The sequence below is a fragment of the Mastacembelus armatus genome, chromosome 11 (genome assembly GCF_900324485.2).
Source record: "Mastacembelus armatus chromosome 11, fMasArm1.2, whole genome shotgun sequence".
NCBI lineage: Eukaryota > Metazoa > Chordata > Actinopteri > Synbranchiformes > Mastacembelidae > Mastacembelus > Mastacembelus armatus.
Window position 1 is genome coordinate 16987197 of NC_046643.1, and position 21322 is coordinate 17008518.

General features: G+C 41.5%; 3 protein-coding genes across 6 annotated transcripts; 2 read left to right on the forward strand and 1 right to left on the reverse strand.

Annotated features, from left to right (window-relative positions):
* The first annotated feature begins 1056 nt into the window (after positions 1–1056).
* On the forward strand, positions 1057–12288 carry cap1 (CAP, adenylate cyclase-associated protein 1 (yeast)). The gene is made up of 13 exons (XM_026299777.1): positions 1057–1206; positions 5167–5271; positions 5888–5988; positions 6246–6323; positions 6814–6957; positions 7928–8013; positions 8728–8833; positions 9308–9494; positions 9801–9982; positions 10312–10435; positions 10786–10868; positions 11177–11320; positions 11587–12288. The coding sequence occupies exons 2-13, from the start codon at positions 5169–5171 to the stop codon at positions 11668–11670; spliced, it is 1422 nt and encodes a 473-aa protein (XP_026155562.1). The 5' UTR covers positions 1057–1206; positions 5167–5168; the 3' UTR covers positions 11671–12288.
* A 570-nt stretch (positions 12289–12858) lies between these two features.
* Positions 12859–17635, reverse strand: ppt1 (palmitoyl-protein thioesterase 1 (ceroid-lipofuscinosis, neuronal 1, infantile)). 4 transcript variants are annotated; one of them, XM_026299780.1, is made up of 10 exons: positions 17580–17635; positions 16851–16972; positions 15766–15875; positions 15030–15157; positions 14702–14772; positions 14310–14412; positions 14063–14153; positions 13707–13805; positions 13524–13595; positions 12859–13363 (listed from the first exon to the last, which is right to left on the reverse strand). In XM_026299780.1, exons 2-10 carry the CDS (start codon positions 16963–16965, stop codon positions 13241–13243), a joined length of 912 nt encoding a protein of 303 aa, XP_026155565.1. In that variant the 5' UTR covers positions 16966–16972; positions 17580–17635; the 3' UTR covers positions 12859–13240. The 4 variants fall into 4 exon arrangements, with proteins under 4 accessions (XP_026155565.1, XP_026155567.1, XP_026155566.1 ...); XM_026299782.1 differs by lacking the exon at positions 17580–17635 and adding an exon at positions 17465–17575; XM_026299781.2 differs by lacking the exon at positions 17580–17635 and adding an exon at positions 17116–17263.
* A 49-nt stretch (positions 17636–17684) lies between these two features.
* On the forward strand, positions 17685–21302 carry rragcb (Ras-related GTP binding Cb). The gene is made up of 7 exons (XM_026299779.2): positions 17685–18370; positions 18808–19011; positions 19102–19301; positions 19491–19605; positions 19682–19824; positions 19909–20057; positions 20328–21302. Exons 1-7 carry the CDS (start codon positions 18089–18091, stop codon positions 20483–20485), a joined length of 1251 nt encoding a protein of 416 aa, XP_026155564.1. The 5' UTR covers positions 17685–18088; the 3' UTR covers positions 20486–21302.
* Positions 21303–21322: the final 20 nt, after the last annotated feature.

Below are 21322 nucleotides of genomic sequence, written 5' to 3' on the forward strand. Positions count from 1 at the left end.
AAGTCTGTGTACTCCCTGCTATTCTGATGTAAAGATTTTTTTTTTTTGGTCATTTTTAACAGCTTTTATTTGCTTCTTTCCAGTAGTTGGTCACTTTCTTCTTCATTATTGTGCCTTTAATATGTCTTGTTCTGTCAAACCTCAGACTGCTGTGTTTTGAACTAAACACTTTAAACTCCTCTTCAGATACATTATACATTCACTTAAAACCCACTGACTCTAGTGTTGCTCCACTGATAGAAACCTTCATCTCATTCATAGTTTGTATCCTCATTGACATTTGTCAGCTCATTAACTCGATGGTTGTTCTTTGCTGCACCATTAACACAATTTGTTAGATGATGGAGTCGACAATAGATGTTAGAAGCCTGCCTGCTCATTCATCTCAAGATAACACCAGGTGGAAGCAGAGGTCAGTAACTTTTGTATAGTAGAGTGAATAGAAAATTACCAAAAGGCAGTAAATACAATTTTTGAGTCTCAGCAGGTCTGGTGTCCTAGAAATACAAGCCCTTGAGTACTGTGCATATTTTCTGCATGTGTAACTGCTTTTCAACAGGTCATGCATGGAAATGTGCAGTGAAATAAACTTACTGAATGTAATAATGTGCATCAGAGGCCAGGACAGCTCCAATAACAAGCTCTGACAGGATAGAGCACAAGAAACATGCAACAGCGAGGGCACAGTGAGTATGCATGTTACACATACCTGCAGATGGATGCATTTGCGACATGAGCTTTCATTTTGAGGCATGCTTACGTCTTGATAAATTCCATATTTTGTAGATTTATGAAATGAATATAAACATTAAAATGAGCCTTTGTGTAAATGTTAATGCACTGTTCCTGCACAAAGTGTGCAAAGTCCTGTTAACCCTGCAAAGACAGGAACCTCGTGATCTGCGGGAAGTGTGTGTTGGTTTCTCCACATAAAATGTAGAAAGACTGTCGGTCATTTGCGAAGTGATGTCTGCTCATAGAGGAAGGAAAACAGTTGCTTCTCCTTCTTTTTGTCGCCGTCCAGCGCCGCGCACATGCCTTATATGGAAAAGGAATTAGTTGCGCGAACATGGGCGGAAACGCGGCGCGGTGACAGCTGGGTAAATTCACCGACACAGGAAGAAAAGAGGGAGTCCAGTCTGCTGTGCACACGGCGACACTGATAGCGATATAAAGGACCAAATCACTGCTTGACGACTTTAGCAGGTAAGCGGCATGCGGCCGACGAACGGTGGCGTTCGTGGCTCATTTGACGGTTTTTGCTGTAGCGTTAAAATAAAGCGATGGGGACAACAAGGCGGAAAAAAACTCCAGGAAATGCCGAGAGAGACTGAGGCAATGAGCAGCAGGGAGGAGGAAATAACAGACCACACGTACGACTCTAACACAGCTGCAAATCTGCGCAGCTTTGTGCAACACAAACTGTTTTTAAGGGGTTTTCAATTTGTTTTTCTCCCGGGTGGTGTTATGACACATTTTGTACGCCACATAGATTTGTGCCCTCGTCGATGAAACAGCTCTCGGGCACAAAAAAGAAAATGTATTTGGCTTTGAGACCACTCAGGCTGTCACAATGCCTCTTCATCTGTCCTGTTTCACTGAGACTGGACTACTTGAGTTCCGGTTTTGGGCCAAGGGAGACATAACTTGCTAGAGACAGAGTTCCCCATAACACCCACCCAGGTTCTGCTAGCTAGCTTTAGCCTCCCTAGCCGTCTGATTGAATGATCGCATTAACATCAGCGGCTTGAACTTCATTTGTCGGAGCCTTGAGCCCACCGAAGTAGGACTGAGAGGACGGCTGGAGCTCAGCGAGCTTGCGTTGGCCCATTTTTGCTTGTGCGGCTCATCATTGGCTCCAAGTGCAAACATACTGATCTGGACGCTCCCTCCTTTATGTCTGAACGTCTGGCCCCCAGGCAGAGGAGCACAAACACAGGCCTAACCCCCTCCACTGCTCCTGCATGCTCATGGTGCTCAGTGCAGAGCATTTCTGCCTCATGTCCACAAAAGTAGGTCTCTGATTGCAGCTGGCAGGGTTTTACACTTTGGAGAAAAAGATCAAATGCAGGAGAAAAAGCAGGGATCCAGTCTGGGTTACGAACCAGCCAAAGGCCCAAGGGGCGCAAGACTCCAGGAAGACTCTACTCACTTTTTATATTAACATTTAACCTTTATTGCATCTCTCAAGTGAAATATCCCTGCAAAGTATAAATAAATTTAATAAGTTATAAACAATGTTCTTTAAATCCTAGTTAGAAACTTGGAATGTTATCAGGTTCCTTCACCTCTGATGCTGTGGTTATTTTAGTTGTTTTTGCCTTTTATAGTGCTCAAAGCTAAGGAAAATGTTATGGCACGCTTGGTTTCCTGGCTTGAGTCATTGCTATATCCGTCCTAATGTCTCTGGAAAGTTGTTCCTTCTTCCTCGACAGGAGTGGAGTTTCCTTGGTGGTCAGCTCCTGGCTTGAGCACACAGTATGTGGTCACTTTAGGAAATGTTCACCATGTAGCGGAGACGCCCAATACAATCAAATGTGTCTGACATTTGGATTCAAATTGGATCGGAACAGAAAATGTTTGTGTCATTAGAAGTACAGTTAGTCTTCTACACTAACTCCTCTCAGCAGCTCATAACATTTAGGTGCTTGTTTTTTGGTGTTTACTTCCACATGCACCTTTAGGGGCCACTCCCTTCCTTTACTCTGGTGACTCACCTTTCAGCCTGCACCAGGAAACAAACAGGTGAACTCTGGTTTCTGCAGGTTTATCTTAAATCCTGCTGCAGCCCTGAACATTTAGACATGTAGGTCAAGGGTAGAGAGAGTGTGTGTGTCCTGCTATGATCTAATTTATCGCTAAGCCTCATGGAGAAGTTGATTTCCAACTCTCTCTGAATAAGTAAGGAAGAAAAGGGATGTTTTTGCATTTTTGAATGGGAGTATCCTGCATTAAACAGACTGTAAGAATAGTGCTTCATCATCTTTGAGTAATTAAACCCTTTGTCTTTAGGTTTCAAAGTAAACAGCCCTCCTGGAGTAGTTTCAGTAAACATTTCAGGGTAATATAAAGTGCCTGATACTTTGTCCCACTGGTATGATTTCATTTAAGAGCTGAAGGGCTGACATAATATATAACCTGCCTACACCAACATGATTAATGTGGGCCTCAGGGGCAGGCCTGAGTCTAATGATGGTACAATGCACTTTTCACAACTTTTCCAACCATGAATGCTGCCATGCATTAAATCTCAGCGAAAACACATCCTAAGGATTTACCTAAAGATATTTGGCTTGTAACAATATCAAATCGGAGAGAAGTGGCACATACAGGCAAGAGGTTACAACTGGGTTTGGTGTTTCCTGGAAAAAGGACAATCTGTTATGAGAATATTAGAGTGGACAGCTTCAGTTCAGCTCTGTTTGTGAAACTTTGTGCCAAAAGGCAACGTGTTGTGGTGTGATATCCAGCTGTACAGTTTAGTAGCCAAGTTAGCTGGCAGCCTGTTTGTACAATTTAAATTCCCCATGTTATTACGACTAGACAGGTGCCTACAAATTCAGCTTCAGCTTTGTCACAGCCTAAAATGCGAAGCGCTCTGTGTTAGGTTAGATAACTGAAGATTTATTCGAGTGCTTCAGTAGTGAAGGTGAGATGGCAGCAGGTTGGTTTTGAGTGGAGTCATTAGTGAGAGTGGTCTGTGTGGGTCTGTTCACTGTCAGCCAGGTGTAAGTACCTGAGCCTGGAGCCGCTCTCAGCCACATGATGAAGCCAGTGTCTGGTTACAAACAGTTTGTCATGTTAGCCTTTCTCATTAGGTGTGTGTATGTGCAAGATTATGCTAGACCTGGGTTTAAGGTTGTTTATTGTGTACTTGTGAGGCGTGGATTAGGAGTCAGTGTGTTGCTGGTATCAGATGTGGCACCATCTTTAATATTGGTGATGTGTAGCTGCTTACTAAGGTTGCACAATAGCTGCTGTCCTGAAAGTTTGAAGTAGTTTGGTATGTAACTCTGTAGCATCTCCAGCTGAAATAGTTTGGGATAACAGGGCAGGTCTGCACTCTGAAGAGACTACAGAAATAAACTACATACTTCTGCTCAGCAGGTCCTGACCTGTTTACCAGCAGACCCATTCTCATTCTTTTCTCTTACTCAACCACTCTTAAGGTGGCATTCAGTGATTTTCAGTGCAGGGCTGAGAAGGTCTTCCAGATTCACACCTTTTGGCTTCACGTATTCAAATGCTGGAAGATTTGATCTGTGTGAACAATGCAGGATAATTGTGACCGTCCACCAGTCAAAATGATTGAGAACATCTGTAATAACATCTGTGTCAGGCATAACTTTTGAGTCATGAGGTATTGAGCAAAAAGTGGTAAATTGATGTTATGTTGCTGTGTTGGAATGACATCCAGGATTTTTGGTCTTTCTTTCACGTTTGTCAACTTTAATCTTGGAAAGCCCAAATAATAGTTAAATGTATGTTTCTGTTGTAAATGTGATTACTGATGTGTTGCATGTATTTACAGTAAATACGGTGCATGTAAAAGCAGTGATTGTTTCAAGTCTTGTAGGACTAAATCACCATAATCATGTGCTCAGGATCCAGAGGCCTGCTGTTGTTATTCTAACCAAGTAGCTCATTTTTAATTGCAGCAATTGCCTTCACCTTTTCTCCCAGGAGTAATTCCAATTAGAGGGTTCAGAAAGTACCACCGTGTCTCGATGATTTAAAAACAGCCAATCGAGGCAAACGCAACTATTAAAAACTGGAAAATCTTTTGTCTCTGGTTTGGGCATAAATTGGCCCATAGGTTGTGATTACATCTTCTACCATATTTTCAGTGACAGTTCAGCAACTATACAGTAGTGCCAAATGAATAAAGTTTATGTTTTTGGCTTTAAAAAATAAATTGTGCTAAATGCTGATGCTAGTCCCCATCCAGACATTTTTACTGTGTGGTTCAGTATCATGTGAGAATAAACAGATGGATGAGGCATCAGTTAATGGTTACAAACAGGTTGCATCAATTAAGAGCTTTTGAACTGGAGAGATCAGAGTTACAGATATAACAATGCAGCATTTGCAGAAAGAGGGTTTGCTGAATATTATAAGGGAGGTCAGTAAATGCTTGTTTTCACCTGTCAACTCTCTACCTGACAGGCATGGCAGAGTTGGCGAGTCTGGTGCAGCGGCTGGAGGTGGCGGTGGGCCGTCTGGAATCCATGTCCGGCCCAGGGGGCAGCACTGGAGGTTCTGGCGGGGGAGGTAAAAGGAGCCTAAAAGAAGCTTTTTCTGGTTAAGAAATCAGATAAACGTGTGAATGTCTGCCACAGCTGTTCAGTACAGCTCATCACTGAAACATAACAAATCCCTGAGCTGCTGACCTCTTATCTCGCAGTAACGTGTGAGGCTGCATCTTTTTCCAGCAATGCAGCGAAAAAGATATTTGACTATCTTTCCTTACAGCCACATTACAGCTACTGCTGCACATAAAGTAGGTTTGAGGGCAGCTGTTGTTAATGACAACTGTAAAACATCTGAGGATGTGATGCTTGTTAAAACATCCACCTGCTGTGTTGACGCTGTGTCTGCCAACTTTTTGAAAGTCTTTTCAGGTGCTTAGCAGTGTGCTGCTGTAAAACAGAACTGCTCACGTCTATCAAGCATTTTTTTGTAATCCCTTCAAACCTTTCAAACTGGATGCTGCTGCTGTTGTAATCATATCACCATGCAATCATGTTTGTTCCTAAATGTACTTCAGATTTTACTGCTCAAATCTAAAAGAAATCCAGTGTATTTTTAATTTATGTCAGTTTGTTTTATTTTCCGTATCACTGAATGAATTTTTATGCCCACTTCTCCTTTTTATAATCTTTTGCAGCTGATTCAGTGTTTGTTGAGGCCTTCGACCAGATTGTCAGTGGTCCTTTGGCTGAGTACATCTCCCTCAGCCAGCAGATAGGAGGTGACGTCCAGAAACACGTAGGTGACAGTTTCAGATGGGAGAGAAATTAAATGTTGCTTTTGGCACTTTTATGCATCATATTAGCCACTGACATGATCATTTGCAGGGTAAGCTTGGTGACATGAAAATGTACTTAGAAACCTGAAAAATAAGTGGTGAATGTATGTTTGTCAGTGTGGTAAGATGTGTAATTCATGGTAAATGATAGAAAACACTGAGTTGTTTTGTTTTCCATCCCCATCTACTCAGTTTGTTTTTGCTCTCATTCTTTCAGGCAGAAATGATGAAGCAGGCATTTTCCACTCAGAGACAGCTCCTTGTAACAGCCTCATCCTCCCAGAAGCCCTCTGATGTGAGTTAAACACTGAGTAAATGCTCAGTCGGTCAATCAGTTATAACAACTTGTATTTTTCATTATTCTTGCCTCCCCACAGCCCTGTCACTCTTCTGTACCAGACTCAAAACAACACTATACCTTCTCTTACTATCATTTCACACAGTGATGTTTTACCTTCTTTTATTCACTTTGTGAAAAAATGGTACCAGCACTTATTTACTTCCTTTTTGTTGAATTTTTGCCTTTTTTACTATATGGGGAGTTTGAGGCTTTTTTTTTTTTTTTTTCTTCCAACTTTTGTAAGTAGATGTGCATCCACTATGGTGCAGCCCACACAGTGCTGGGAGAAAAACTCTGTTTTCTGTTTTAATAAAACTTTATTTGTATCTTTGGTTACTGTGTACAAAACAAGGCTCTCAGGAACTAAAAATCCAACACTTTAACTTAAATTTGTCATATTAGATAAAGTTTTAACTGTGAAACTTGTCACCTCTCGTCTGCTCAGGCAGTCCTGACGACTCTCCTGCAGCCGGTGTCCAAAGCCATTCAGCAGGTGCAGGCTTTTCGCGAGCAGAACCGCAGCTCTCCGCACTTCAACCACCTCTCTGCCGTCAGCGAGAGCGTGCCTGCCCTTGGATGGGTCGCCATGGTGAGGCTGCAGATGGATGGGCGAATGGGCTGGAAGGAAAACTTTTTAGCAGTGTAGTTTGTGTGTTACAGTGGGTGACTGTGTGTGTTTACGCTCTCTTCTGTGTGTGTGTCTGTGTGTGTGTGTCTGTGTGTGGGGGCAGGCAGAGTCTGTAATGGCCGGAAACAAGCCTCTCTTTGATTCTGTCATCACTGTCTGGTGAGGGACAGTTTCTTGGCCCACACATGGGCGACAGCAACAGAGCTCCATTGTTACAGTTTAGATGATTAACTCTTTGTTTGTTGCTGCTTTGACTCTTATGACTAATTACACATAGTCAATGCTTTCATTCTTTGTACTCCTACTTCTGTATGTCCGTCTCATAAATGTGACTGCAGCACCCAGTTTATGGAAAACATTGATATTTTGTGAAATAACTGTGTTTCCAAGAGTTCGGACAGCGGATTTATTCCAGTCTCATGTTTGCGTTCTGCAGCCAGGAGACAATGAGCTTAGCTTAGTGTAAGGCCTGGAAACAGAGGAAAACAGCTTAGCCTGGCTCTGTCCAAAGTGCTTACTGATGCCTCTGCAGCTCACTAATGACATGTATAGTCTAACAATACTCTTATTTAGAAAAGACATGTAACTGGTTTCCAGCGCAGAGTTGGATGAAAATCAATGATGGAGCCACCAGACACTTCACATTAACACTGAACAGACAAACAGTTAATGATCACTTTAAATCTCACAAATTAACATATTAATAAACATATGAGAAATATTATTTCTACACTAAAATAAAACTATCTCATCTGATGCTTAACACTGAAACAAATAAGCAGATTTCCTATAGTCTATTTTATCTCTAACAGTCTTTACACTGTTAGTTACCTCTGTGCTGTAGCTCCATGTAACAAGAGAGTATTTCAATCTGTTCCTTTAATTGCAGTTTAGACACTGATGATATTCGCTTTGGTTTCTGTTGTTTTAGGCTCCTAAGCCGTGCCCCTATGTTAAAGAGATGCAGGATGCCGCCATGTTCTACACCAACCGTGTGCTCAAGGAATACAAGGAGAAGTAAGTAAAGCTTCTCTACATTTAGGTCTCTACATCGTCCACAGCGGTAAAGCTGACCACACACTAATTGTAGATGTAATGCGACAATATAGAGGCATTTATTTTGCTATTTGTTTGTGGGGGTTTTTTTGTAATAGATAAAGGTGTCGAAGGGACTTTCAGATATAGCCAAGCAGTTTGCAGGACCCATCTGTTTTCCATCCTCTCCTGACTCTAGGCTCTTTTTATGTCTAAGTATCCCACAGTTTGACTGAGTCAGCGCTGATGCAAGCTGGAGGTAGACTTCCTGTATTTAGACCTGAAATCAAAGCCTGTGTGTTTGAGTGGACTTGGTTTCCAGTCACGTCTAAAGGCTGTACAGCTTCATAAAAGCACAGCTTGTATTCAAATTTGTCAGTGAGCTCTTTGCAGAGGTAAATGCAAAGCAGTAATGCTATATGCAAATATGGGGCCTGGTGTGGAAACAGTTAGCTTATACAGTACAAGATCATGGCCTAGTAGTTAATTTGGGTTAGGAAAATATTCCATGCTCCATTTGTAGTAAATCAGGTTCTCTCTGTGTGTCGAGGGTCTCGTACGTTGTCTGTTTTCCTTGGGGACTTAGAGACCAGGGAAGAGGAACAATAAATTGCTTGATGGGAAAATGAAACATATAATGCCAAAATTCAAAAAGATGATCAACACTCAATCCTGTTCCCGTCTCTTTCCTCACAGGGACAAGACACACGTGGACTGGGTGAAGGCCTACGTCTCCATCTGGACTGAGCTGCAGAACTACATCAAACAGCACCACACCACTGGGCTGACCTGGAGCAAGAGCGTGAGTCCAACGATTACTATTTAAAGTGCAAACCTGGGAATGAAAGTTCTTCACTGAATGTGAAGCATAAGACACTTCACACTGAGTGTTAGAGCAGCTCTGAAGTGATTTTAACTTTTGATCACATGTATGTCCAATCAGAGATAGCTCTGTGTTTGCCACGTTGTCTACCCCTAAACTAGTAAATAAAACAATGTTTTACTTAGTGAAATGTTCCCCCTTTAGCAATTTACATGTGAAATGTTCATGAATCTGTAAATTGCTTTTATGTTTGCAACTAAGAGGAAAAAACGGAAGGATTTCAAATTTATCTCCCTCAGCGTTCGGTCATTATCCTGAAAATACTCTGTACATGTAGACACTTGGATTTGTCAGTTTAAGCTATGCTGTAATATTTAAATGTAATTTTTGCAGAGCAAAAATGTTACTTAAGACTTATTTGTTTGAGCATTTTTGTTTTTCTGTCCACATCAGGGTCCCATAGCTTCAGCCTCTGCAGCTCCCCCCAGTGCTCCTGTTGGTGGATGTCCTCCTCCACCTCCTCCTGGACCTCCACCACCCCCCATGGACCTTAGCGGACCTTCTGGTGGCGGTGATGCAGGTGGCGACGATCGTAATGCTTTGTTCGCCTCCATCAACAAGGGAGCTGCCATCACAAAGGGTGGGTAGCTGCTGATCTCCTTTCATCAGCTGGAACTTCAACATTGGTCATCACTTAGATCATTGTGATTGATTTAGTGTTTATGAAGTTTCAAGTTAATCGCAGTTCAATTTTCACTCACTTTTAATATGTTAGTGCTGCAACCACTTCCTGCTGCTCATGCTTTGCATTAAATGCTTGAAATACACGAAGCACTTGGACACTTTTACATATAGAGATGTTCAAAATCTAAGTGATCTTTGCTTTAAATGAAACATTTTATACCACAGACTGAAATTATGATTCCCTCTTTTCTCAACCTTTCAGGCTTGAAGCATGTGAGCGATGACCAGAAGACCCACAAGAATCCTACCCTGAGGAGTCAGAATGCTCCAGTGCGCACTGGACCAAAACCCTTTGCTTCTGCCGGCCCCCGACCTGCCGTGTCTGCCCCCCCAACCCGCACCCTGCCCCCTGTTCTGGAGCTGGAGGGGAAGAAGTGGAAAGTGGTAAGTTGTTGGTCTACTCTCATTACAAAATTACCAGACGGTCCAAGTCCAAGTTAGAAATGAGTTTATCCTGAGATCTAGTTCTTTTATCCCCATTAAAGGTGAAACTGTGAGGAAAGTAACAGGCCATATTAACAATAAATGTAGTGTTTTTTTGTCTTTTAGCTGGAAGGAATTTCTGAGTGGGATAGAATAACTTTACTGAAATGTTTATTTGAAGATAACTTTATTGTTCAGTTATGAGCTCAGACTGTGAAGTCATGGCCTTTGTCTTGTTCTTTTACTCTTTAATCTCATCCTCATGCTTGTTTTCCTCCTCTCCTCTGTAGGAGAACCAGGAGGGAGCACAGGACTTGGTGATCAGTAACACTGAGCTGAAGCAAGTGGTTTATGCTTTCAAGTGTAACAAAAGTACCCTGCAGGTTAAGGGCAAAATCAACTCCATCACTGTGGGTAAGAACAGAAGCAACTGTTTTTAATGTGAGGCCAAGAGTGTTGAGGTTTTGAGACTGTACAGCTCAGTGTTTGTTCTTGCCCATGCCACATTATAAAATGTCAAAGTAATAGCAAATAATAAATACTTCTATCAACCCAAATAATCCAGCAAAGTAAGATTAGACTGCAGCTCTCATTGAAATAAACTGTGGAGAAACTGACCTTTAGCTTAGTACTGTCCTTTAAACAGCAAATCAAATATCAGTTGCTAAAAAAATTGTGATGAGAAAGTAGGACAGGTTGTATTTACTTGCGAAAGAGCCAGTGTTGCCGTAAGCAGGACACTAAATGTGTCTTTCCTCTGCCAGACAACTGTAAGAAAACAGGCCTGGTGTTCGATGATGTCGTGGGCATCGTGGAGATCATCAACTGCAAGGATGTCAAGGTCCAGGTGTGTGACACAGTTCATCATAGTCATCATCTGCACGCCCACTGTGGTGTGATGTTTGGATCCTGCCCTTTGGCTTTGTTGCATTTAATCAAATCAGCCAGTGATTTCTGCTGCCCTCTCACTCTTCTGCTGTTTTTGGTTTATGCTGCTGAGCATCAACCCATTTTTCATCAACGCCCTGCTTTAAATTCATGCGATTACACTAGAACCTGCTTAGTTTTGGGCAATAGAGGAGCATGGAGATCAATACAGAATCTCAGCTTTATTTTATTCCACTGATTAGAGGTAATTTGCTCTTTCATATCCAGGTCATGGGTAAGGTCCCCACCATCTCCATCAACAAGACGGACGGTTGCCATGTTTACCTGAGCAAAGACTCTCTGAGCTGCGAGATCGTTAGCGCCAAGAGCTCAGAGATGAACATCCTGGTGCCCAACAAAGATGGAGAATTTGTGAGTATCCTCTGAATGAAAAGTATGAACCAGTTTGAATGTAAGGCCAGAACAGCTCAATGCATGAATGAAACTGTATCTGATGGGGAAAACTTTTTTGTTTATAAATTCTCTATCATGTCGTACCCATATGTTTTTTTTTGTTTTTTTTTTCTACTCTATCAAACAATATAAATTCTCATACAATGACACCGAGAACATCTGCTGGCAAATGTAAAATAGAATTTTGCATTTTAAGCTGAACACTCTCCATTTCCTTCTGTCAGACGGAGCTTCCTGTTCCTGAGCAGTTCAAGACCATCTGGGATGGCGAGAAGCTCGTTACCACAGCAACAGAGATCGCCGGATAAATGTTGGGGGCAGGACATGAAATGGCCGCCCCTCTTCAACATCATCCCCACCCTTTTGTTTTTCAATGCAGACGCCTACCTGACTGATCGACCACCCCACCAGCTAACACTGTAGACTGGGATTCGGACCTTGTGCGTTTTATCCCCCACCCCCTTCAGCCAATCACAGCTTAAGCTGTTCCTTTTCATAAGCCAATGAGAGGACAGATCCTCCAGCCAATCACCAAGGAGCAGTTTGTCATTCAGATTAGTTTTCTCTGCAGTCAGTGAGCACTTTTCAAAAACAGTCAAGTTTTGCCAATAGCTGGGATGTTCTGTATAATATTTTTTTAATCTATATGGACAGTGCTAAAGTTAAATATAACGGGAACAGGGATATCGATTGCTCTGCAAAAAAAAAAAACCACTGCAGCTGATCAGGCTCTGCTATCAGGATGCTTCAGGTTAGTTTTCTTTCTCCTCTTCCTGGTCAGGAGGGGCTGGTGTTTTTATGTTCCATTATATGCAATTCACTGAAGTATTTGTCGTACGAAGCCCTTTCACAGAGGATAGTGACATCCATATCACCTCCACTGATGTAGATTGTAATAACATTCATAGTGGATAATATTTAAAAAAGAAAAATTAGTCTCTCAGCACATAAATAGAAGTAAACCTGTGCAAAACCACGTTCACATTGTGAAACCTTCCATCTAGACCATGTTGGAACAATTAAAATAGAAAATTTAAAAATCCCTCATGTTTCCCCTTAAACCTACACATAGGACATTCCCGAGTATTAAACATTCCATGTAAGGAGGCATGTACGAAGTTTGCAATAAAGAGCAAAGAGATGAGCTTAAAAAGTGGAAGAGAAAGGAAATGACATAAGACTGCACAACAATCATTACTGTTGAATGCATCACCTCAACTTCAGTCTTCAGAGTAGAAATATCTGCTGTACTCATTCGTATCAATACGAACAATTCTTAAATAGCTTTAAATATTAGGCCTCACCATCAGCGTCTCTCCACGCGCTCCAGCTGTCTACACTCTTTGGTTATCGTCAGCTCCTGTAGCTGTGAAGCTCTTTGATGAATTTTGTTTTATATTGTCTCTTTTTATTTACTTTTTTTTTTTTTTTTGGGGTCCAAAAGAATTCTGCTCATTAGTACTGGAGATATCATTAAAAGTATTGCAGAAAAATGAGTGGACTTTGGTTTGTCTTTATTGGATAAAACATGTACAGATGCATGTTTTAGCTGTTAAAAGTTACTGTTAGTTGGTTAAAAGATATTTTCACCTAAAAAAAAAAAAAAGAAATGGCTCACACTGGAAGTAACATTTTATAGCAGCAGACTTAACATGCAAATTAGTTTAAAATTGACAAGGCATCGTAAAACTGAATCAACGTGCTGCAAGCGATCAGTGCAAAATGAATGAAATAGTGTGTGTTTCCCTGCTCTGGTTATTAAGGTTCAGTTTACTCTTTATTTGCATTATACTGGTCTTCAAACACCCTGGATGTTATTTTAGTTACTGGTGAAATAAATTTCCTCCAACATGACTCGATGTTATCTATCAAGCGATTCTAGCGTAAGAAAGGCAGCAGGTTTTTGTTGAACCATTCTCGGGTGAACTGCAGGTGGTCTCCCTCACTTGCTAGAAAAATCAGCTTTTTGGCCTTGTCCATTGCTGCCAGGCCCAGACGATCCTAAGTGTTGACACACACACATAAATATACTCCAGTGAGTAATGTCAATCCTCCAACTCTCCCAAACTATTTCTTTAAAGTCTTTCAGAATGAATGTGGGTTTTTAACACATTAGCCTCAGAAAAGTGACAGATTATTGATCATCTCACTAGACTGTTACCTCTTTGTAGAGAACACTCTCCTGTAGAGTCTCTGTCTCTTTGGCCTGACCTGTTTTCAGGAAGCCAAACCACTATGAAAAGAACCAGAACATGTTTGTTAGTGACGCCACAGACGAGGGCACTGAAACTTGAGAAATTTAGGACGATGCTTTAAAAAAAATTAAAAACTGAGAGCATGTTACCTCAGTAACAACAGGATCCACTACAGTGTCCTGCAGGAACTTGACCATGACAATCTTTTCCAGCTTCTGAAGATTCTTCTTGTAAGTCTCATTTATACCCTGTGAAGCAAACAAACAAGCTGATTACAGCCTTTCTACATCCAGTCACTTCAGTTTGCCACAGTCAATGCCACAGAAAATTCATTTGTACACAATTTCAGATCTCAGTTTTGATGTTTAATAGGAAGTGAAGAGCAGGAATGGTAACAACTGTGGAAAACATGAAGTGGTCTGAATACTTTCTAAAGCTACTATATATTGTGCTTTGCATATCAGTGAACAGGTCTCCAATAAAAGCAGGAGTGGTGAATACTGACTCTCTCCTGATTGATGTCGGCCAGGAAGAGGCTGTGCTTCTTGTACAGATCGTCATTTAAGGGGTCATGCCAGTACTGTGCCTGCACCAAGCTGATAACCACAAACACAAGCTCCCATCAGTGCTACGCAACCAGTTAAAACAGGAACAACCGTCTGTGCAGTGGTGACGACAGAGACACAAAACCAGGGCTGCAAAACACAGCAGCATGCACTCATTCAGAGAGAGGAAGAGAGGGGACAGCTTACTGTTTTTGGACCAGGTCAGTGTATGCTCCATTGTTCAGAGCTTTGCGTATCATGTCACAGATATGCGAACTCTCTCCAGGACATCTGGGCAGCCCGTACACTCCTGAGGATTAAAACACATCTGTTTGTTAGGGGGCTCTTGTTTGAGTTTGTGATGATGATTCATATGCACGTCGTTTTCTGGCACTTTCAAAAAATGATTGCTGTGAATAAACTATGCAGGATCTGTGGGATATTATGGGTTAAAATAAAAAGCATATGAAGAATATGGTCAACATGCTGTCAGTCCTGTCTGCAGAACATAAATTGGGAACAGGGAAACAGTGTGATTGTATTTTCTCATTTTTCAGGGTGAAATGAGCTGTTTTTTTTTTCTCTCATAATGATGTTACCTTGGTGCTGGCCGCCAACAGAGATCAGGGTTTTCATTGGTGGAGAGGGACAGCGCTGAGCCACGGCCCTCCTGTGGAGAGAGCAACCAGGTGGAATCACAGTGAGTTTCCTCATTCTTGTCAGGAGACAAATACCTGGAACAAAAAGTACTGTCTAACAGAAGCTGCAGTCTGAGTATGAAGCTCAGGACTTCAGATTTAATATCTTCTATCAAAAGCTGAAATCCTTGCATTCTCTGCAATATTTGTCTAGGTATTTCCTTCAGTAACCAATTTCTCTCACATGCTCATAGCAAAACATTCAGCGTGCAGAACAGGAGTTACGTACAGGAACTGTGCCCCTTGCGAGAAGCCCATGGCATTGTATCCTCCCTTCAACTTTGGGTCCTGAGCCAGCTGAGTGCACACCATGGACACCTGCTCATTCACATCCATGAAAAACCCATTTTCTGTGTCCTGCAGGAGGAGAAACATGAGAAACTCAAAGCATGACAGACAGATTAAAAGAAGAAAACGAGCACCATCCACAAGCAGAGATGAAGTCACAGCATCATGACGGATCAAAGCAAAAAGCAGCAGAGCCATGCTGGTTTGCTATGAATATTAACACAGAAAAATTACATAGTGAAGTTGTAAAAGAGCTATTTTTCTGATGTAACTTTTGCCACCAGCACTGCAAATATCACAGAATAGGATTCCTTACATGTCATGAGGACGTTTCAATCAAAGCTGCTGTATGCCTGCTTCTCATGTGACATTCTTGGCTAAACATTTTCATGTGAATTGTGTATTTGTGCAAAAGGAAAGGAGGACCAGTGTTTTCTATTGACAATAGTATCTTCACAGAAATTAAAGTTACAGTGAAATATAACAGATTTTTATATTAAAGGTTAAAGTAGCTACTTTCAACTAGAGAAACACAGTCTATGGACAGCAGAAACAGAAAAGCTCAAAAGATGTGAATTCAGATCCTGTTTTCATTATAAACTTAATTATTTTGGAGTTAAAAACATGACCACAGACAAATTTTGCTAATTGCATGGACGTGTGTTCCCACAGCATACCTCTATAACATTTTTCCCAATCATCAGTGAGATAACGTAAATGCCAGAGATCTCCTCCTCGATCATCTTCTTTATTGCTCCCATGCTGAGGGGGTTACAACAGTTGTCCCCTGGTGAAGACATGAATATTCACTGTAATATTGTTTGAACAATTGAGCTAAACTCATCTTTACAGTGCCAAGTGTAGTACATGTTCTTTGATGTGCTTCTGCATCAGGGTAATTCAGTGAGAGTTATATGCACAGTCATGGGCAAATAGCAAATTTGGCCAATTTTAATGGTAAGAATTAACCAAAAATGTGCAGAAATATAGACTGAGTCGTTATGCCAACCCCACTAAATATGTGGAATTCCAGTGTCATCTGCCAGCCTTACCAAAGGAATGCCAGCATACAAACAAGCTGCTTTAATAAACATTATAGCTCATGAACAAACTTCATGGCTCATGTAGCTTGAAAGAAGCACCTCAGACACACCTGTGCTGTTGAAGGAGAAGTGAACATTTTGCTCTTTCTTTCACTTCTCCTGGCTGGATTTCCCCCAGGACAGTATGAGATCAGAACCAGCTACACACCACATCTCACCTGGCTCACAATACAGCTTATGCATTTCACTAGTCTTACTGTTAGTGTAAGTGTTTAAAACAAACTGTTTTTTGCTTTCACTTTCACCAAAAAACAACAGGCGACACAGGTAAACCAGGTTGTGTGAAAACCAGACACACAAACACACTGTTAACATTTTGTTCGACATTAAGTCTTTGAACTGAAGATGAGTTTTATTTTAGTTTCCTCTCCCTGATAGCACCGAACCTCTTCTGAATTTAGCTTCCTAAATCAAGTGAATTGTTTGCCAGTGAATTCGTCATTACAAGCTTCTGCTGGGAGGCCTGACTCATAATCTCGAAGAGAAAGTCCAAAATTTCCAGTTTACTAATTTTAAGGTTTTTGTCAGTGCAGATCTGACACAAGCCAAAACAGGACAGATACAGTACATGAATAAGATGATTTTTTCCCACTTAATGTGAAATAAAAGGCTGTGTTTTTTATCCGACCAGTGTAACAATGTGCAGCAGACTCACTCACCCATCCCGTGCCATATCACCAGTGGTGTGGTCCCATTGTTGGAGTCGTCGACTGGGCTCCCAGCAACCAGCAGGACTGGACCAGCCAGGAGGAAACACAGGATGGCTGCTGTCATCCTCGACCTTGAAGCCAGAAAGAAAGTGCAAGAGACTATGTCTTTATGCAGGACATTTGAAATCAAAAATGATGAAGAGCTTAGAAGAAAAAAGGAAAAGACAGTCTGAAGACAGAGAAAAAGAGAAGACATTAAATAAGGAAAACCCACGAAGTAAGAGATGTCAGATCCGGGAAAAAAAGCGAAACAAGTAGGTTTTAAGATGATTTTAAAGCTGAACGCCGAGTCTCTGCTTGTGGCTGCTCTACAGTCAGTGGTTCAATCACGTGGGGAACAGAAAACATGGTGTTTACAATTTCCTGATATCGAAAGTGTTTTCATTTCCTTATAACTGCACCGACACAGTATCAGATACATTATCAGAATCATCCCAGAGCTTATGCTTTAACATTGGCCAAATGGCTCAAAGATCCGTACGTAATGTGGCCGCAACAAGCTAAGAGCATGGGATTTCCGCCTAATACAACCATGACTAAACACATTTTTACAATATACACACCTGTGAAGAAAAAGGTTAAAATAAAAACGCCTTTTCTTTTAAAAAAGGAGACAGTTTCATATAATAAATCTGAAATAATGTCCCAAAGATTGTTAATTATCAAAACATAACTCACTGTTTATTTGTTCTTCCGCCTTCTGCTGGGAGAGATATCACATGACGATGTTTTAGACCGATGGCCAATCAGAGTTGGGGGGCGGAGCTAAAAATAAAGGGTTGCCAGTGTTGCCAGACTTTGCGTGTTTGCTGCTCAATTTAAGGTTCAAGTTTCTCTTCACATAAATGAAGAGCTTTGAATTATCAAAAATACTTAAAAGGGAACCTCTTAATTATGCAGATATTTAGATCACATTCTCTATATAGATTAGATACCGGAAGGACAAATAAACCTCTCTCCTACTCCAAGCCTTTGTTAGGTATATCTGGCAACACTGATATGTCTAACTTGTGACAAACGTTTTTAGTCAGCCTTTTTCCTTTTGTCTGGCTCGAGCTGATCATACCTGGACTGATATTATGATCATTTAACCTATTTGTATTTATCGCATTTGATGGATTCGTGGATTCGTTACGCTCCAAACCTGGCGTGACTATGCGCTCCAGCTGCTAGCTGCTTAGCTGGGCATGCTAGCTCGTTGTGCAAATCCTCGACAATCGCATTCCTGTCCAGATTATTCAGATCAAAACCACCAGAGAACAGACCCAGGACAGGCGTTTAAACACAGGATGTCTACTCAGTTCGAGGAGCCCGCTTTGACGAGGAGTTACGGTGTTGTGGGCTCGTTTCCCAAAAGTTTTGGCTATGGGGTGGATGAGCCAGACATGGAGGAGACCTCCACCCCAGCTGATAAACCGAGGATCCTGTTGATGGGGCTGAGGCGGAGTGGCAAGTCATCTATTCAGAAAGTATGATTATAATTATTATATTTTTTAACATCTAGTAACCCCTGAACACATCACGTCAGCTTCAGGGCTGAGATACAATGGAAGAAAACTGAACTGAGTTGCCAGTTTATTAGGTACACAAAGCTAAAAGTTAAGTTTTTGTGAAATAAATCTTAGAAAAGTAATATCAGTATTAGTGTGTAGAGTCTCTGTGTTTCTGATGAATTTGAAGACTGTATGTTTGTTTCTGTTTAAAGTTATTGCTTTATGCTGAGAGCTATTTCTGATATTTATTGTAACTTCACTGATCTGTGGGGAAAATATTAGACTTTTTAGACAATAAACAGAGTAAATGTTAAACATAACAAGTTAAAAGGCTTTAAGTGAAATTGTAAACTAAGTGCAAAAAGACTAAGTAACATTAGACTGAAATAATAATCATCTGTGCCCCTGTCCAGGTTGTATTCCACAAGATGTCGCCCAATGAGACTTTATTCCTTGAGAGCACCAACAAAATCTACAAGGACGACATCTCCAGCAGCTCATTTGTCAACTTCCAAATCTGGGACTTTCCTGGCCAGGTGGATTTCTTCGACCCTACGTTTGACAGTGAGATGATCTTCAAGGGAACCGGTGCTTTGATTTTTGTCATTGACGCTCAGGTAGGTGACATTAGTGCGAGTTGGTGCTTATGTTTTAGGTTTTTAATGTTTCCTGTGTTAGCAGCATGAATGTGTCTCTCCGGTTCCTAGGACGATTATGTTGAGGCTCTCGGGCGGTTACATCTCACCGTATCCCGAGCCTACAAAGTGAATCCAGACATCAACTTTGCTGTGTTCATTCATAAAGTGGATGGTCTGTCAGATGACCACAAAATAGAAACACAAAGAGACATTCATCAGAGGGCCAATGATGATCTGGCAGATGCCAGCCTGGAGAAGGTCCACCTCAGGTGAGTGTCTGACTTGTCTATAGTGCATATGTTGCACTCATTTTCCATCTCTGAGTCGTCCACACACTTAGCAGGCATGTTGTTGCTTGTCTTGTGGCATTAGAGCTGCTGAGACATGAGGCTTTCACCTTAACCTGTTTGATGAAAGTGTAATTTTGTAGTGTTTCAACTCCTCCTTTCTCTCCTCAGCTTCTACCTGACCAGCATCTATGACCACTCCATATTTGAAGCCTTCAGTAAAGTCGTCCAGAAGCTCATTCCTCAGTTACCAACATTGGAGAACCTGTTGAATATTTTCATATCAGTATGTTCTGTCATTGACGACACTTTTTTTACACTAAGTCCTATTTGCACCTTATTAACATCCTTTATGTTTTTAGCATTCTGGGATTGAGAAAGCCTTCCTCTTTGATGTTGTTAGCAAGATTTACATCGCCACGGACAGCTCTCCTGTGGATATGCAGTCCTATGAACTCTGCTGTGACATGATAGATGTTGTCATTGATTTCTCCTGCATTTACGGGTGAGAAGAATGATGCTGTACAATCTTTGGCAGGGAGAATATCTGTTTTATTCAGAGTGTAAAGGTGCTTCTCTGTCTTTGCAGTCTAATGGAGGATGGCAGTGGCTGTGCCTATGACAAGGAGTCTCTGGCCATCATCAAGCTCAACAACACTACAGTGCTTTATTTGAAAGAGGTCACAAAGTTTCTCGCCCTTGTCTGCATCCTCAGAGAAGAGAGTTTTGAGAGGAAAGGTGTGTAATTCTGCTCCTGACTGATCAGGTCCTAAATGTCTGATGCAGTATGATGGCCCTGAGGAGGATGTGCACCATGTTTTGTTGCTGCGAGTGTTTTTAAAAGTGGTGACGACGTGTTCAAGATGGGTTTTAATCTAACAGTTTTATTTATAGTACTATAAATAAAGTATAAGTAAAGGCGATTTGGTGCTGGGGATTTGGCCTTCAGTGTCTCTGACACTGTATTTACAGCTACTGCTTCTAATTACTTATGTCTTATATTTGCAGGTTTGATTGAGTATAACTTCCATTGTTTCCGAAAAGCCATCCACGAAGTGTTTGAAGTTGGCACCTCAACACAAGGTGCAGCCTGGACACCTGGGAGCTCATCCAGCAACAACTTGAGCAGTTTAAAATATGCTGCGCTGAATGGAAATGCTGTTTAACCGACAAGGGTGATTCTTTGGTTTGCCTGAAGCACAGTGAGGCTGCACACTTGCCTCCCATCCTGAAGATGCTGCCTGGATTTGTGCAACTCAGTGTGAATCAGTTAGAGAAGTTACTCATGAACTGAACTCAGTGACAGGAGTGTGGCCCTGAGCTTTCACAGTCTCAGGCAGCAGGAAGGTTTTGATGGTCTTCATGAGCGTTTGGACTAAACGTCTGCTATTTGGGTCTCACCTTCTGGCTTAGGTAGAAATATATTGTTCATGCTTCCAGGTGACACGCCAAGAACTAAACTATGTACCAGCCATAGCTTCCTTCCTTTCTGCGAAGTTATCTGTATGAAAATTCTGTCAGTTTTGTTTACATCCTTGGCCAGTTAATTCTGTGTACTCTGCAATATAACAATACTTGTGAAACATACTTGTACAGTCACAGCAGCTGTTGTTAATCTGAGCACAGTGTAACAGGCTGGCTGTATTTCCACCACAGCACAAACTGCTTTCACATTCCTGCTCATTTTACTCAGAGTTACTGAGCGCTTTAAGTGACTTCAATCCCTGCTGTGAAAAACAAATCCTGTTGAACACGTTGTTTTTTTTTTTTGTTTTTTTTTGCTCTATAGTGACTGGCGCTCTGCTCAGACTCTCCTCAGACCAGAACTGTAACAGTTGCACCATTAGAGCCTCGGCTGATTAACTGTGGGAGCGACGGTCTGTTTTTCTTAATGATGTGGAGATTAGCAACTGATGATGCTTTTCACTCGTGACCACCTGCATTGCCTGCTGACAGCCAGCTTTATGTAGCTTGATGAATGTTGTAGTTACTCAGCCAGGTTT